The following is a 15,956-nucleotide window of genomic DNA, read 5'->3' on the forward strand; positions in this document are numbered from 1 at the left end:
GTTTGTGTCTTTATATTTTTAATTGTAGAAAGCTCTCTTAGCTGTCAAAGGTGCCGACTCAGTCACTCTGAAGGAGAAGTACCTGGACTGGGCTTACCGAAGCAGTGGCTACAGAAAGGCCAGAGCTGTGTTTAAAAGGTATTCACAGGGGCTCCTGGTAGGCTTGCTTAGTAGAACGTGTGACTCTTGATCTCCGGGGCACGAGTTTGAATCCCATGTTAGGTGTAGAGGTTACTTAAAAAAAAATACTAGACTCTCTCATTGCTCGTCTCTCTACCCCATACTCAACTCCTCATACCCAGATTATGTGTATAGCAAAGAATATCTGAGGAAGGAATCCAGGAGACCTTCAAAAAGTCTTTTTTTGAACAATAAAACCATTCATACTTCTTGTGGAAAATCAAAAAAAGGTGATAACTAATAACTCGTTGTAATCCCATCATCAACAGAAAAAAATACACGGTTAATTTATTCTTTAAAAATTTTGTTTTCACTTATTTGAGATTATGCTATCCTCACATTTTGTGTATCGCTTTTGTTGGTGAACATTGCACTGGCTGTTTTCAGTAACAATTTTTCATGAACATCATTTATGAGAAATGGTTGTAAGTATATACCGCTCTGTGGATGCGCCTGATTTATTTGGCTTTAGTGAACATTTCTCTACAAATATTATTTGTCCGTGTTGGTATATATTCCTTTAGAATATATTCTTATAAGTGGAATTATAGGTCATCTTCAGAAAAGACCTTGAGATGTGGTAGAGGGTGCTTCAAACTGTAAAAGTGAGGAAGAAGAGAACAGGAAGAAAACTCGATAGGAAGGAGTTTGGGCGGGGGGGTGAGCGGTAAGTCGTCAGACCCTGAAGGTGTTGAGAGTGACTGGTCATCAAGTCCAGGCCTTGCCCTGTGTCGTGGCCAGGTCTTTCTGTTAAACTGTGGAGGCGCAGACATACATATTTATGAGTTTGTGGGATGTAAGAGGCTTTTTGTCTGTGGAAGATAACCGTTTTCTCCCCCCCCCCCCGCTTTTTTTTTTTTTAGTTTACAGGAAAGCCGTCCATTTTCAGTTGGTTTTTTCAGGAAAATAATCCAGTTTGAAAAGGAGCAGGTAAGCGTGCTGTCAGTGTGTTCTGTTTCTGGGAAAATGGATTAATGGTTAGTAATCTGTGGCAGCATTTTGTCATTGAGAAAGGTCTCATGTATATGGTATAAATTTCTGGTCTTTTCATCTGACCATTTTTTTAGAGAGATGATGGTTAAGGCATGGCAGTCAAGCACAGAAGACAAAGTATATGCCTGGAAAGTGGAAAGCTCAGTTGTTACCTCACACGGGAGACCCTCCCTGCCAGGTTGGGAGGTGCTGCTTCTGCGCACCCCCCTCCTCCCCAGCATCCCGTTTGTCTCTTGTGGTGGAGAGTGGGCACTCAGTAACTGTTTCTAGTGGGGTTTTTCGTTTTTGGCTTTTTTTTTTTTAAGTTTTATTTATTTATTTTTGAGAGAGAGCAAGCGAGCACCTGCATGTGTGAGGGAGGGACAGAAAGAGAGGGAGAGACAGAGTCCCAAGCAGGTTGTGTGCTATTAGCATGGAGTTGGATGTGGGGCTTGAACCCATGAATCGTGAGATATGACCTGAAGCCAAAACCAACAGTCAGATAGATGCTCACCAACTGAGCCATGCAGCTACCCATTTCAAGTGGTTTTAACTGAACTTGTCAGTAAGGAAAATTACAGGAAAAGTCTACATTTAAAAAATAATCTAGGAAAATCCAATAATCGCATTACAATAATAGAGCCAACTGTATTTATTTTAATTTTGATTAATTTTTTTGTTTACACGTATACTTACAAGTTTTATTTCTGACTTACATGCCATGTGGCGATTGTCCTTTTTTTTGTTTTTACTTAATATTGTTTTGTAAACTCATTGCTGTGCATTTATATGGTTATCATTTTTAATGGTTGTATTCTTTTTTTTTTTTTAATTTTTTTAAGTATTTTTATTTATTTCTAGGAGAGAGAGAGAGACAGCGTGAGCAGGGGAGGGTCAGAGAGAGAGGGAGACACAGACTCCGAATCAGGCTCCAGGCTCTGAGCTGGCAGTCAGCACAGAGCCCGACGCGGGGCTCGAACCCACGAACCGCGAGATCATGACCTAAGCGAAAGTCGGACGCTTAACCCACTAAGCCACCCAGGCGCCCCTGTAGTAGTATTCTTAAACCCATAGTTTTCTTTAAAAAAAATTTTTTTTTCTTAATGTTTTATTTATTTCTGAAAGAGAGAGACAGCGTGAGCAGTCAGAGGGTCAGAGAGAGGGAGATACAGAATCTGAAACAGGATCCAGGTTCCGAGCTGGCTGTCAACACAGAGCCCGATGCGGGGCTCGAACCTACGAACCGTGAGATGACCTCAGCTGAAGTCAGATGCTTAACGGACTGAGCCACCCAGGCGCTCCAAACCCAGTTTTCTTAATCAGTCCATTACATATAGGTTGTTTCCAGATTTTTGGTAATGAAAACAAGTGATGTAAGCAGTTTGTTTATACAGCTTTTTTATTCTTTTGAAGAATAATTCAAATTCTTCAGGTAAATTTTTGGGACTGGAGATAATAGTTGTTTTATAGCTCTTTATATATTGCAAGACGGTCCTCCTAAAGAAGTGTATTTCTTTTATTTTTTTAAAATTTTAAAAATGTTTTTATTTTTGACACAGAATGCTAGCATGGGAGGGGCAGAGAGAGAGGGAGACAGAATCTGAAGCAGACTCCACGCTCTGAGCTGTCAGCACAGAGCACGACGTGGGGCTTAACTCACGGACTGTGAAATCGTAACCTGAGCCGAAGTTGGACATGACTGAGCCACCCAGGCGCCCAGCAGTATATTTCTTTATAGTGATAATCGGTAGATATATTAGTATATTTATTTCCTCACATCCTCTCTAAATCTGCAGTTTTGCATTTTGTCCTTTATTTTGGTATTTTGGTGTTTTATTTTCCCTGGAATTTTGAAAAATCGCTAGTAAGGTTATTTTTGTAGTTTTTTAAATTATTCTTATAGTTTTGATCATCATGTGTGGGTCATTTATCTGTTTTTGTCCTTATAGTATAAGAGATAATATAGCGTAATAATTAATAACCAGGCTTCAGATTAATAACATAGTAGTTATGTGCCTCAGGCAATTCTAAACCTTGGTGTCCTCTTCCATAAAGGAGGTCATGATACCAGTTTCAGAGACGTGCAGGTTATAAGACCAAAAGGGGGTACTGCATAGAAAGGACTTTGCACAGGGCCCCTGCACGTTACAAGCCCTTAACAAAGAGTGATTGTGTTTTTCATCCACACGTATGATACAAGGTTAAATTGATTTTTTAAAATAAACTAATATAGTCTTTAGTGAAGAGAAAATTTTTAAAAATTTATTTATTTTGAGTGGGGGAGGGGCAGAGAGAGCAAGCCAGAGGGAGAGAATCCCAAGAATCTGCACTGTCAGCACAGTGCCTGATGTAGGTCTTGAACTCAAGAACCTGAGCCAAAATCCAAAGATAAGACACTTAACCGACTGTACCACCCAGGCACCCCTAGTCAGCATTTTAATTTAATACTTGTAGTTGCTGTAAGAGGTAGTAGCATCATTGTTTTATGGGTGGGGAAACTTTTAAGGTCAGAGAGTTTAAAAAACTTGCTGCAGGTTATATAATTAGCCTTTATGTAGGCTTTGCTTTCACATAATTTTTTAAGGTGGACATAGCTAATGTGTGCCAGAGTCCAGATGCACCAAAGAAAGAAATCCTTAGCTACAGGGAGTAAACCTTCCCAGTGTACTTATTTAAATCCTACTCTTCCTTCAGGGTATTCAAATATATTTTCCTCTGAACCTGCCTCTGTTCCCCCAACTGAGAATTAATTAGGCTTTATTCCACATTATCATAGCAAAGTGCTTTTATTACTGTTTGACATTGACTTCACTCTGGTGTCTGCTGCATTTGACTTTTCTCTGAATAGGTTGAGAGCCAGGCTGTATTCATCCTACACCCTGAGCCTTCTCCCCTGCAAATACCTAATGGGCAGTAGCCACTTAACAGTGTGATTGAAATGTATTTGTGACATTATGAATTAAACTTTTGAGGCAAGATTGTCTGATTATTTTGCTAGGAATTCTGCAAGATGGTGAACTTAAGAGAATATTATGAGAGAGCTTTGAGAGAATTTGGAGCCATAGATTCTGGTAAGTAAACTTCAGTTATAGACACGTTTGTTTGCATGTGTGGTCTGTAACCCATCAGTGTGGTTAGAACGGTGTTTAACTCTCTTTGGGTCATAACCTTTTTTGAGAATAAAAATTGCATCCTATCCCCGCCTACTCCCTTCCTTGTGCATAAATACCTGCAGACATAGTTTGGCTTATAAGTTCAAGTTCACAAGATTTAGAGTCCATGGGTCTTCTTTTCAGAACTCTGGATTAGAGAAAGTTTTGCTTGATTTGAATCTCTTAAAAAAAAATGTGACCTCTAAGGGAAAGTTAGTAATGTTAGAATAAAAGAGTGGGAGTGATAGGAAAGGTAGAGTGGGATACTAATCGACATTAGTTTTCATTGGCTGTTTCCACATTGGCCATATTGAGGCCCTGTAAAACATGTTCCTGGCTATCGGCATGTCATCTAAATCCGTTTACTTATGAACTCAAAAACATTGTATGGTGGTTAAATTTCAATTAAAAATATATGTTAGCTTTTACAAGGTTCTTAGCAGACTCTCTTCTGGTGGGGTGAATGAAAATTGCATTTTTAATAACCTAAGCAAGTTTTATTAAGCATTGGAACAAGGTTATAATGAATTCATTGAAACTCAGGTTCACCTTGAAGGAGACTCAGCAAAATCCTCCCTCTAAAGTTTTTAGTATTTTTGATTTATGAACTATGTAGACTGTCATGATTTAAAGTGAAGTTTTTCACTTAAAAGTTTTGGTACTTCTCAGTGTAAAGCTGAGAGAGGTATTGTTTCACATAGGGCTCTAGGGAAATAACAGCAACAAGTTAAGTTTCTTAGAAGTCTTCTATTGAATCAGTATTAACTAGTTTATGTAATACTTGTCACTGATCTACTTGTACCTTACAGTAATACCTACTGTTTCCCTTTAAAGATCTTTGGATCGATTACATCAAAGACGAACTGAGCCACCCCCGTGGTAGACCTGAGTACTGCAGGCACATCTACTGGCGAGCCGTGAAAATGCTGGAGAGAGAGTCAGCAGAAGCATTTGTAGCTAAACATGCTCTGTATCAAGCCTGCTGTTTGTGACCAGGGGAAGAACATAGCCAACTTTGTGAAATAGTGTTGTAAACCCTCTTGGCTGGATTTGTGTTACGAGTTCATCTGCAGTTTGTTGAGAGATGGCAGACAAGATGGCTGTCTGGCTTTGCGACACGCTTTTTTAAAATTTTGTTAACGTGTTAATTTTTAATTCCAGAAAAGAGAATTGCTGTTTAGTGGCAAGAGGCTATTTGTTAAGGCCTGACATTACTGTAGGGTCCTAAATGTCTCCCAAAATGTATGGAAATTGTACAACTGAGTTTCTCTTGTTACCCTTGGTCAAGGATGAGTAGCTCTAATTTGGACCCACAGGCCAGTAATGATGGAAGAGGAAGTACAGTTCTATTTGTTTGTTCTCTCCTTATTAAAAAAGTACACATGGGATGCCTGGGCGGCTCAGTTGGTTAAGCCTCTGACTGTGGCTCAGGTCATGGTCTCATGGTTTGGGAGTTCGAGCCCCACATTGGGCTCTGTGCTAACAGGGTGGAGCCTGCTTGGGATTCTCTCTCCTACTCTCTGCTCCTCCCCTGAGAGCATGTGCACACCCTCTCTCTCAAAAAAAAAAACATTAAAAATGTTTTTTACAAGTATACATGGTGTACATTTGTTATAGGAAATATAGAGGGAGCAGGGTACTGTGGAAAAGAATATAACAGCATCCTCTAAGCTCATCTGAAGTTAAACTCTGATTTATTTTATGACAGTTGGATTTATCCTGTTAGATCATTCATTCATTAAGTACCCATTGGGATGGAGATAGGGTTTGGAGGGACAGCTGGACGTGTCAAGGGAGCTTGTTGAAGCAACAGAAGAGGATGCTGGCTGTTAGGGGTAAAGTCCTTTAGGAAGATAAAGACATGACAAAAGTGTCTTCTATCTGGGACTGATCTTCAGAGAAGGGTCTGCAGTGGGGAGGTCCAGTAACAAATGGAGGACGTGGGTAGGGAGCAGATGAGAGCAGCGGAGAAGGCCTTCTGAGGCAAGAGTGGAGGTTGGCTTGGAGCAGGGAAGGCAACCGTTGGAATTTCACGTCTTTTAACCTAACACTGAGGTCACTGGGGAAGCATTCAGTGTGCAATATGGGTCACTTATGTTATTTTCCTGTGTCATTAAATAGCCTTAAGAGCATTTAATGAGTTTATAACACTCCATTGTATGGATAGCTGTGACTTATTATCGCCTTGTGGTTGGATCTTGTGTAACTGATGCTTTTCTTACAAATGCTGTTGATGATTCATATAAATCTTTGTTCACATCCCTGGTTATTTCTTTAGGAGATTGATACTTGATGGTAGGCTTACAGGATTAAAGGATATACCTGGTTTAAGGAATATTGATCTGTATTGCCAATTTGCAGCGTAGGAGGATACTTGCATGCAATGTAGGAAAATGTGACCTTTACCTGTGGTGGGCATTAATGAAGTTTATGCGTTTTTCCTGGTTCTCTTGTTTTTTCACGTTGACTGTTTTTTGAACTTCTTTCTTACTCATTTAAAATAATGTTTAAAATATTTAAGAATATTAATTTTTATTTTGTCTCCTTTATTGCAGATAATTGGCTTCTAGCTGTGTGTGTGTGTGTCTGTGTGTGTGTGTGTGTGTGTGTCTGTGGTTTTTGCCCAGAGGATGTGTGTGTATGATTTTTATTCCTCTTGCCTTAGACAACTCATTTTTCCCCCCAAGCAGTGAACTAAGTTTTCTACAACACCATTTGTGACTGACTCGTCCTTTTTTTCTGATTGGTGGTACTACTTTTATTATATGTTGAGTTCTAATGATATCAGAGTCTATTTTAAGGCATTTTTACCTTGAGATTTTGTAGTTTTAATTGCTGATGGTCATTTGTTTTAAAATAAGAAAAATTTCCTCTTTTACCTTTTCATTGAGTCCTGGGAAGTTTAACATTCTAAATCCCTACGTGGCATTTTTGCCTTAAGAAGGTGGTGGTTGGTTCCTTAAAGCAAGGCGAATGAAGATGGGTCACCTGGGGACATCACAACTCCTGTGTTTGGGGCTCATCAGTGCAGGCTGTGAGGATGCATCTGGCTAGGTCATCTCGAGCACCCATGTGTGGCAGTTTACACCTGATGAAATTATTTTCTCCTGTGTCCTGGCCACATATTTACCATATCGGACAGCACAGATAATAGAGCTTTTATCTCCACTGTTGAAAGTTCTGTTGGAGAGTGGTGATTTGGGTCCAGTTAGATTTTGAGAAACGGATTCCTGGGTTAGAACAGTGCAAGCAATAATTGGTCACATTCTTTTCCCTGCAGGAAAGTCTACATAGAGGGAAGAAGAAATACTGTGTATCACCTGGTACCCTAATTTTTTTATAGGTGTAAAAATTTTTATTTAAATTTTTAAATTTGAGTGTAGTTGACACAATGTCAACATTAATTTCAGGTGTACAACATAAGGAATTGACAAGTGCTGTGCGGCTGTGCTCACAAGCATGGCTACCATCTGTCACCATACGGGTCCACTACAGCACTGCTGTTTCCTGTACTGTATCTTTTATGTCCCTGACTCATTCCGCAGCTGAAAGCCTGTATCTGCCACTCCCCTTTACCCACTTTGCCTCTCCCCCCCACCCCCATTATGCTAGTTTTTTTTTTTTTCCAAACGTCTTAGGAACACATCCTTACGGGGAGATGAAGAAAAAAGCTCTCTAATGTCCTGAAAGGTGGTCATAAAGTGGCCTAGTGAGCAGGGAGTCTCAGCTTCTAGGTTTTCGGTTTCATTATGGAGTGTCACACCCTTGAGCAGGTTTTGTGATTAAGAGTTGAGGCAGTGTGGGGAAAGGTAAGGAAGGGGGACTTCAGAGTTGAATTTATCTCCAGCTCAGACCCTGCTGATCTGCCGCTGCCCTCAGCTTGTAGAGGGCCAGACTTCGGGCGTTAAAAAATTGAAGCCCAAGCCAGACTCCCTCGACAGCACCAAATGTTGAGGATTACTGTGACTGCCCTACAGTGTCTGGACACCGTTTTCATCATCTGCCCTGGTTTCTAAGAACCGTCATTAACAACGTGGAGAAATCACTGAACTGCTGGGCCGTCTCCCGTTTGTGGGTGCCTCACAGCCCAGTTCCAGCCTGAGGTCTACAGAACTGTGGCAAATGTGGTCGGATCTAAATTGCATTCAAACTTTTGAGAGCTGAGCTTTGTGGACTGTCAGGTAGACTCAGGTAATGTTCTCACCAGGGATTCGAGATTTGGGGGCCGAAGCACATAAGCGTGGTGGGGTGGGGATAACAGCTGGCGTTCCAGACCCAGCCAGGCGCCTTCCCTGGGATGTGCGCTGAGATGAAAACCAGATCCCGGGACCCTAGGAAGGGGGCTTGGGCTGTCGGGCGCGCCCCGCCCCTCCCGCGCCGCGCCGCCCCGCCCCGCCCCTGGCTTCCTCGTGACCCGTGTCCCGCCCCCGTCGGCCGGGAGCACCCCCGGCTGATTGGCCCCTCCGCGGCGTATCCTCCGGCTGGCAGCCGGGCGGGCGCGTCACGTGGCCGAGCAGCGTCCAGGGCGCGGAGGCGCGGGCCGCCAGGCATGGACCGTCAGGCTGCCGGAACCCGGCCGCTGGGGGCTGCCGAGCCGCCTCGGGGGCCGTCGCTGCCGAGCGCGCGGGGGGCGCCCCCCAGCCCGGGGGTGAGCGCGGCCGCCGCCTGCGGCGCGGGGCGGGAAGTTGCTGGGCTCGCGGGCCGGGCAGGGCCGGGCGGGGGCCGCGGGGCCAGGCTGGGGGCCGCCGTTTGCGCGCGCGCTGGCGCTGGAAACGGCCGGGCGGCGGCGGCGCGGGGCCGCTGGGCGGGGCCGCCGAGGGCGTGGGTGGGCGAGCTGGACCGGAGGGCAGGCGGGCTGTGCCGGGGGCGCCTCCGCCGGCTTGCTGCATGGGAAGCGCTGCCGACGACCAAGAGCTGGGGGCTGTTGCGGGGGGCCTGGAGCGCGGCCAGGTGAGGGCGGCCGGGAGCCCGCCGTCGCTGCAGGACCAGTGACCGTGGGTGGGGATGCACCGCTCACCCTGGGCACCACATGATGTCTCATGCGCTCTCCTTTTCTGTTATCCGAAGCCAAAGGCCCGGCCTGACGCAGGGTTTCCAGAAACTTGTTTTCATTTGCGCGCCAGACAGCTCCTGGTTTTTCGAAGACCGTTATTACGGGCATCACCTGCCCTTGTTTACAGTTCGTAAGTTCTGCTAGATGGCGAGCTCCGTAAGGGCAGGAACCCTCCGGTTACTGCTGTTAACCCGGCGCCTAGTGTAGTGCCCTCCCCGATAGACACCCATTAATTGGAGGGAGGATTGGAATGCTTATTTACGCATCAAAGATGGTACTGAACCAGGGTAAGAAAAATGTAGTACTAGTAAAAAAAAAAAAAATTACTTCGGCGTGCAGATAGGATGGACTGATTTTGTCAGGACGTAGCAGAAAGGGATGTGTGCTTCCTCTCCAAGGTGACAGGGTGGTGGCGGTGCCTGCGGAGGTGTGGAGGTGAGGAGGAAATGGCTGGCAAATGGCCGAGAGCTTGGGACGCAGAGCCTCTGGGCCAGGGGAGAGAACTGTGCTCAACAGGTTTATGGGCTGTGATGGGGAGGGTGTGAATGCCATGGCCAATTTTATACCCCCGTGTGGTGGGCTGTTGAATATTTTTGAGCAGAGTGGTGATTGGTACTGTCAGCTGGACAGGGGTCTATGGCAGCGGTCCACTTAAGGGGTCCTACAGGCCGACCCGCAGTATTGACCCTGGACTGTCCCCAACTACGGGAGGTGGAATTTATTCTTTAAATCTAGGAATGACTAGATGGTGAGCTAATTGGGGCAGGTGCCAAGTACAGTTTCAATCTAGGGGCAGAGAAGCTGGATTTAAATTCAACAAATGTTACATTCCTGCTATGTTATAGGTGTTTTCATAAGCGTTACCCCCTCATAAGCCCCCTGCAAGGTCAGGACAGTCATCTCCACTTTCCAGACCAGGAAACCCAGGTGCGGGGTTGATGTGATGTATCCAAGTCACACCCTGAATGAACGGCAAGAGCTGGGGTTGAAACCAGGTTTCTATATGCAGGCAGTGAACATTTCTTGTTCTCCTCAAAGTGGTCTTTTTTTTTTTTTTTTTTAGACAGCAGCTTTTTTTTTTTTTTAATGTTTTATTTATTTCTAGGAGAGAGAGAGAGAGAGAGAGACAGCTTGAGCAGGGAGGGGAGGGTCAGAGAGAGAGGGAGTGACAGACTCCGAAACAGGCTCCAGGCTCTGAGCTGGTAGTTAGCACAGAGCCCGACGTGGGGCTCGAACCCACGAACCGCGAGATCATGGCCTAAGCAAAAGTCGGACGCTTAACCGACTAAGCCACCCGGGTGCACCTAAAGTGGTCTTAGAAGTGACAGGATTTCAGGACTGTTTGAGTGATGGGAGCAGAGAAGCACATGGTTGGCTGTGGGGGAAGAAGATTTCCCTTCAGCAACACTTAGGAACCAAAGCCCTGTTGCCTCCACATATCAGGAGACACAATCTGAAAGAAAGTTGAGTCACTGGAAAGGTATAAACGAACATGGAGGTGGCAACCGTGTTGCCACCCCTAGGGCCAAGGGAACAAAGGAATGAGATTGGAATGATGAAAATTTACAGGCTCAGAAGAGGCTTAGCAGAGCTGAAAGGCAGCACAGCCCCCAAGTACTGTTGGGGTCTCCGAGCTTGGGGGAGGGGTCTCGAGGGCCTGGGATTTAGACACCTGAAGGGAGAGCCCATTGAGGAGGCCGGCTGTGTGTGGTGATGGCAAAGCGTAGACCGGATTGAGTGGAAGGTGCTGCTGATGCTGCCGAGGGCGGAGTGTCGCTGGGGTGGTGACCTAGGAAGGAGCAAAGCCCTTGGCTCCCCAGCCTTGCCAGGTCTATAGGGCAGAGCAGAAATGGGGGTCGTGGTGTCCCCAGTCCCACCCTCACAAAGGTAAGGACGGAGGGGTGGGTTTTGGGCTGCAAGACAAGAGCTTAATACTGGGGCTACCCCAGATATCCGGGTCCTGGGTAATTTTTTCTTCTTCCTGCAGGCTGGCTTTGTCCCAGCTGACCACTCTGGGCAGGAGAGAGAGACCGAGAAGGCCATGGATCGGTTAGGCAAGTAAACGGTGGGGACGGGGCTGGATATGGGGACAGACCAAGGAATCGAGGAGAGGGACAGTCCCCGTGTCTGGTTTACTCCCTCTTCCTGGCCAGATCTCTTTGCTGCCGAGTTTCAATAACATGAAAACTTCAGTTCCTTCTTCGCACAAGCCACATGTCAAGGGCTCCGTAGTCACACGTGGCTGATGCTAGGATTAGAGAATATTCCATCATCGCAGAAGCCCCTGTCGGATGGTGCTGGTCCCAATAAAGCACCACGTACAGACAGAGGTATAGTTAGAATAGTAAGTGCCAGGTACAGTTCTCAGTGTTTCTTTTCCTGTCTCCCGCTCCCTGACTTAAAACCCCCAAAAAACAAAACAAAACCTCACAACAGTCCTATCTTCATATTCCAGATGAGGAAACTGAGGCACAGAGTAGAAATGAAAAAAAAAACTGTGGTAAAACACATAAAATTTACCATTTAATAAGTTTAAAGCGTACAATTCAGTGGCATTTAGTACATTCACAGTATCGTGCCACCGCCACTTATTTAGCTCCAGAATATTTTCAGCACCCCAGAAGGTCATCCCCGTGACCGATAAGTTGATAAGTTGTCACACCCTATTCCCCCTTCCCCCGTCCTCGGGCCCTCCCCCCCCACCCCCCCCACCCCCCCCACCCCAGCGACCATTAATCTGCTTTCTGTCTCTGTGGGTTTACCTGTACTGGACAGGCGAGTGTGAGTTGCATGCAAATGGAAGGGCACATTGTACCCTTTTGTGTCTGGTTTCTTTCACTCGGCATGATATTTTCAAGATTCATTCATGTAGCATGAATCAGTACCTTCCTTTTTATGGCTGAACAGTACCATCCTGTGGATATACCACATCTTGCTTGCTTATTCATCAGTTCGTAGGCATTTATTTGAGTTGTTTACACCCTTTGGTGATAGTGAGCATTTTTGTAGAACTCTTGCCCCATTACCTGTTTTCATTTCTTTTGGGTACCCATTTGGGAGTGGAATTGCTGTGATGTGTGGTGATCTTGTGTTAAAGTTACTGATCAGTCAGTTGAGTACATTTCAGCTCCATCACACGATTCAGAATTGGCAGAACGGGGGTTTGGATCAGGGTAGTTCCGCTCCAGAAGCCAGGCGCTGACCTATCACATTTTTGCTGATCGCTGTCACTATTATACATTGTTAATTGCATGGCTGTTTTTAGGCTGATTCTTTCCCCAGCTCTGACCTGGCATCACCGCATGCTTGCAGGTCCATTATCCTCCCTCAGGCTTTCTTCTATTATTTCGAGACCTTTTGCAAAGGTCCCTTCCAGCTCTCCCCAGCCCTGGGAGGAGGAGACGCGGCCGCTGTCTGTGGCCGGCTGGGTTCTGCTCTTCTGCCTCCTTTCCTCCCACCGCCCCTTGTCCTGTGCTCTGTGAGCACGAAGAGAGAAATAGAAGAGCAAACATTCAGTTCAAGTTTGTATCGTGAAAGGAGGCTTTGCCTCAATCCCCTGTAAACTACATTACAGTAGTAGCAGATAAACTGTTAACGGCTTTGTTTAAGGCAAAACGTTGTATTGAAAACAAATGAACAACCCACTTGGAGAAAGGTAAACAGAACTTTGTTTTTTAAGTGCTCAGGCAGCTAAAGGACTCTGTATGTTACTTTTCCTCTTGCCCACTTAGTGTGTCTGCCAAACGTTTTCCGAGCACATGAGCAGGCCCTGTGCGGTTGCTCGTGGCTTGAAGAGCTTCGTTCTGTTGATTTCTTAGCCAGTGGCATGCAGAGCATCCCTAATGGTAGCCCTGCCCGTGGCGAGGGCCCCCACTCGGAAGAGGAAGACTATGCCATGGAGGATGACGATTCTGACGGGGACCTGAGTGCGTGGGAGCTGTCAGAAGGAGTGTCCGAGTGCCCGCCCAAGGAACAGGCCGCCGATCTTTTTAACGAGGACTGGGACTTGGAGCTGAAAGCAGATCAAGGGAATCCGTACGGTAGGTGTGGTGCTGCTAGGGTCCCACGCTGGCTTACCTACCAGGCTGCCCCAAAGGCTGACGGTTTGGAAGAAGGACCCATATCTGTGAGTTCAGCCTGATACCATTTGCAGAGCCGAAATTTCTGCGTCCGCTTCTCTTTCACCTTGGGGGGGACGATGCAGATTTCCCGGCTGACTTTATAATGTGTCCATTGTAACATGGAAGCAGTGTTACTCTCTTAGAAGTGTCTCTGTGAATGTAGCTCCTGCAGACAGCGGTGCTGTCTCCTGCTGTTGCTTCCTCTGCACTAAGAACACCCCTCTTAGAGGCACAGCTTGGGCTCGCCCCACAATGAACACGCATGCAGTCCTTCAAGGAGGGCTCTGCATGTGTGTTTAAAACATTTTTTTAAATGTTTATTTGTATGAGAGAGCACGGGTGGGGAGGGGCTGAGAGAGAGGGGGAGACAGAATCTGAAGCAGGCTCCAGGCTCCGAGCTGTCAGCACAGAGCCTGATGCGGGGCTTGAACCCACAAACCGTGGGATCATGACCTGAGCTGACGTTGGACGCTCGACTGACTGAGCCACCTGGGCGCCCCGCGCGTGTATTTTTAAACAAAGGCCCGGCTAGTGTCTGTCCCCTCGACATTTTTTGGCTGTGTCTCTCACCTCCCCTTTTTCCCTTAATCAGTTTGTTTTCTTTTAAAAACTGCTTGCAGATGCCGATGACATCCAGGGTTGCATCTCTCAGGAGGCCAAACCTTGGGTGTGCTGTGCCCCGCAAGGAGACATGATCTACGATCCTAGTTGGCACCATCCGCCTCCGCTGATACCCCATTATTCCAAGATGGTCTTTGAAACAGGACAGTTTGATGACGCAGAAGACTGAGTGTGCAGCTTTTTTGCCTGGTGGGTGGGTGCACCTTCCAGATGAAGGCCTCTCTTCCTTTGAGGTGAGATGTCATATTTGAGGACGCACTCCCAGGGATTCCCCGAGCCGGGCACCCAGGCTGGTGTTACGTAAGGTCCCAGTGTCCTCTGGGCCTGCTGCTCTTGTTGCTGTTGTTTTTAACGAGCTCCTCCTTGGAACGTGAGTGTTTGTGTCTGGGTCAGGAGGAGCTGTGTTCTTTGTAAATAAAGGTAGAAAAAATTGGATTCGCTTTTGTCTACACTGCCCCCCCCACCCCGTTTTTAATTAGATATGTACTGACAAAGCCTTATTCCTTTGGTTAAAGTTACCTGCCTTCCATTTTAAGGCCTGAGGTACTTGACACGTTGGTGACTTTGTGGCTGATTTCTCTTACTGTTGATGAAAAATTGGCCGTTTACTCAGTGAACAAGGACTTTCTGCAAGTTGGAACACTAAATGGCAAATCAATTAGGCCAGCAATTATATAGCCCTCAGTTGGTATGAAAGGATTTTAAACCGTATTCTCCATTTATCTTTCAGTCTTTATACTTACTTGTATGAAGTCATTATTTTATAATTTTTTATCTTATTAAACAATTTTTTTAAAATTTATTTTTTATTACATTCTTTTTTTTAAATTTTTTTAAATTTCTAGGAGAGAGAGAGAGACAGCGTGAGCAGGGGAGGGTCAGAGAGAGAGGGAGACACAGAATCTGAAGCAGGCTCCAGGCTCCGAGCTGGCAGTCAGCACAGAGCCCGATGCAGGGCTTGAACCCACGAACCGCGAGATCATGACCTAAGTGAAAGTCGGACGCTTAACCGACTAAGCCACCCAGGCGGCCCTTTAAAATTTATTTATTTATTTATTTATTTATTTTAAATGTTTTTTATTTATTTCTAGGAGAGAGAGAGAGAGACAGCGTGAGCAGGGGAGGGTCAGAGAGAGAGGGAGTGACAGACTCTGAAGCAGGCTCCAGCCTCTGAGCTGGCAGTCAGCACAGAGCCCGACGCGGGGCTCAAACCCATGAACCGTGAGATCATGACCCAAGCAAAAGTCGGACGCTTGACCGACTAAGCCACCCAGGCGCCCCTAAAATTTATTTTTGAGAGAGAGCGAGCAAGTGCTAGTCGGGGAGGGACAGAGAGAGGGAGACGCAGGATCCGAAGCAGGCTCCAGGCTCTGAGCTGTCAGCACAGAGCCCGACGTGGGGCTCGAACCCACGAACCATGAGATCATGACCTGAGCCGTAGTCGGTCACTTACCTGACGGAACCACCCAGGCACCCCTGAAGTCACTATTTTTTTAATGGCCTAATTTTGTTTTATTTTTTAAAAAGTTTTATTTATTTAAGTAATCTCTCTACCCACTATGGGTCTCGAACTCAACACAGTGAGATGAAGAGGCATGTGATCTTCTGAGTGAGCCAGCCAGGTGCCCCTAAGTTGCCTTATTTTAGAGCCCAGGGGGAAAAAAAGAAAGACAGAATGTTGTGACTTCTCCAGGATCTCGCAGCCAGGAAATGGCTGGCCCGGGCCCTCAACCCGCACGTGACTCTGAAGTGTGCTTTTCCCTTGGCCGCTCTCCCCTGTGTGAGTATGAGCCTAGAGGCGGGAGCTGGGGGCTGTACGTTGGCAGGTCTGCGATGCACCAGGCCTCTCTGTCAAGC

At 46.1% G+C, this 15,956-nt stretch overlaps 2 protein-coding genes across 3 annotated transcripts in view; both read left to right on the forward strand.

Moving 5' to 3' along the window:
* Window positions 1-5,692, forward strand: part of UTP6 (UTP6 small subunit processome component) — a 31,650-nt gene extending 25,958 nt beyond the window's left edge. Inside the window, exons 16-19 of the mRNA XM_039253701.1 lie at window positions 29-138; window positions 1,044-1,110; window positions 4,151-4,223; window positions 5,139-5,692. Of these exons, the coding sequence (XP_039109632.1) occupies window positions 29-138; window positions 1,044-1,110; window positions 4,151-4,223; window positions 5,139-5,296 (408 nt within the window). The 3' untranslated portion in view covers window positions 5,297-5,692. The remainder of the gene's footprint in view (window positions 1-28; window positions 139-1,043; window positions 1,111-4,150; window positions 4,224-5,138) is intronic.
* A 3,099-nt stretch (window positions 5,693-8,791) lies between these two features.
* COPRS (coordinator of PRMT5 and differentiation stimulator) lies at window positions 8,792-14,534 on the forward strand. Of its 2 annotated transcripts, none has more exons than XM_039254253.1 (4): window positions 8,792-8,952; window positions 11,345-11,411; window positions 13,176-13,397; window positions 14,099-14,534. In XM_039254253.1, the coding sequence occupies exons 1-4, from the start codon at window positions 8,854-8,856 to the stop codon at window positions 14,266-14,268; spliced, it is 558 nt and encodes a 185-aa protein (XP_039110184.1). In that variant the 5' UTR covers window positions 8,792-8,853; the 3' UTR covers window positions 14,269-14,534. The 2 variants fall into 2 exon arrangements, with proteins under 2 accessions (XP_039110184.1, XP_039110187.1); XM_039254256.1 differs by lacking the exon at window positions 8,792-8,952 and adding an exon at window positions 9,144-9,254.
* The last annotated feature ends 1,422 nt before the right edge of the window (window positions 14,535-15,956 follow it).

The sequence above is a fragment of the Hyaena hyaena genome, unplaced genomic scaffold (genome assembly GCF_003009895.1).
Source record: "Hyaena hyaena isolate Hyena2069 unplaced genomic scaffold, ASM300989v1 scaffold_10, whole genome shotgun sequence".
Classification (NCBI taxonomy): Eukaryota; Metazoa; Chordata; class Mammalia; order Carnivora; family Hyaenidae; genus Hyaena; species Hyaena hyaena.

Bases quoted from the DNA above. Each gene is read 5' to 3' on its own strand.
- COPRS (XM_039254253.1), top strand. From the start codon at position 8,854: ATGGACCGTCAGGCTGCCGGAACCCGGCCGCTGGGGGCTGCCGAGCCG. The intron at 8,953-11,344 runs GTGAGCGCGGCC...TTCTTCCTGCAG, and splicing joins GGGCGCCCCCCAGCCCGGGG to GCTGGCTTTGTCCCAGCTGA. The intron at 13,398-14,098 runs GTAGGTGTGGTG...AACTGCTTGCAG, and splicing joins AGATCAAGGGAATCCGTACG to ATGCCGATGACATCCAGGGT.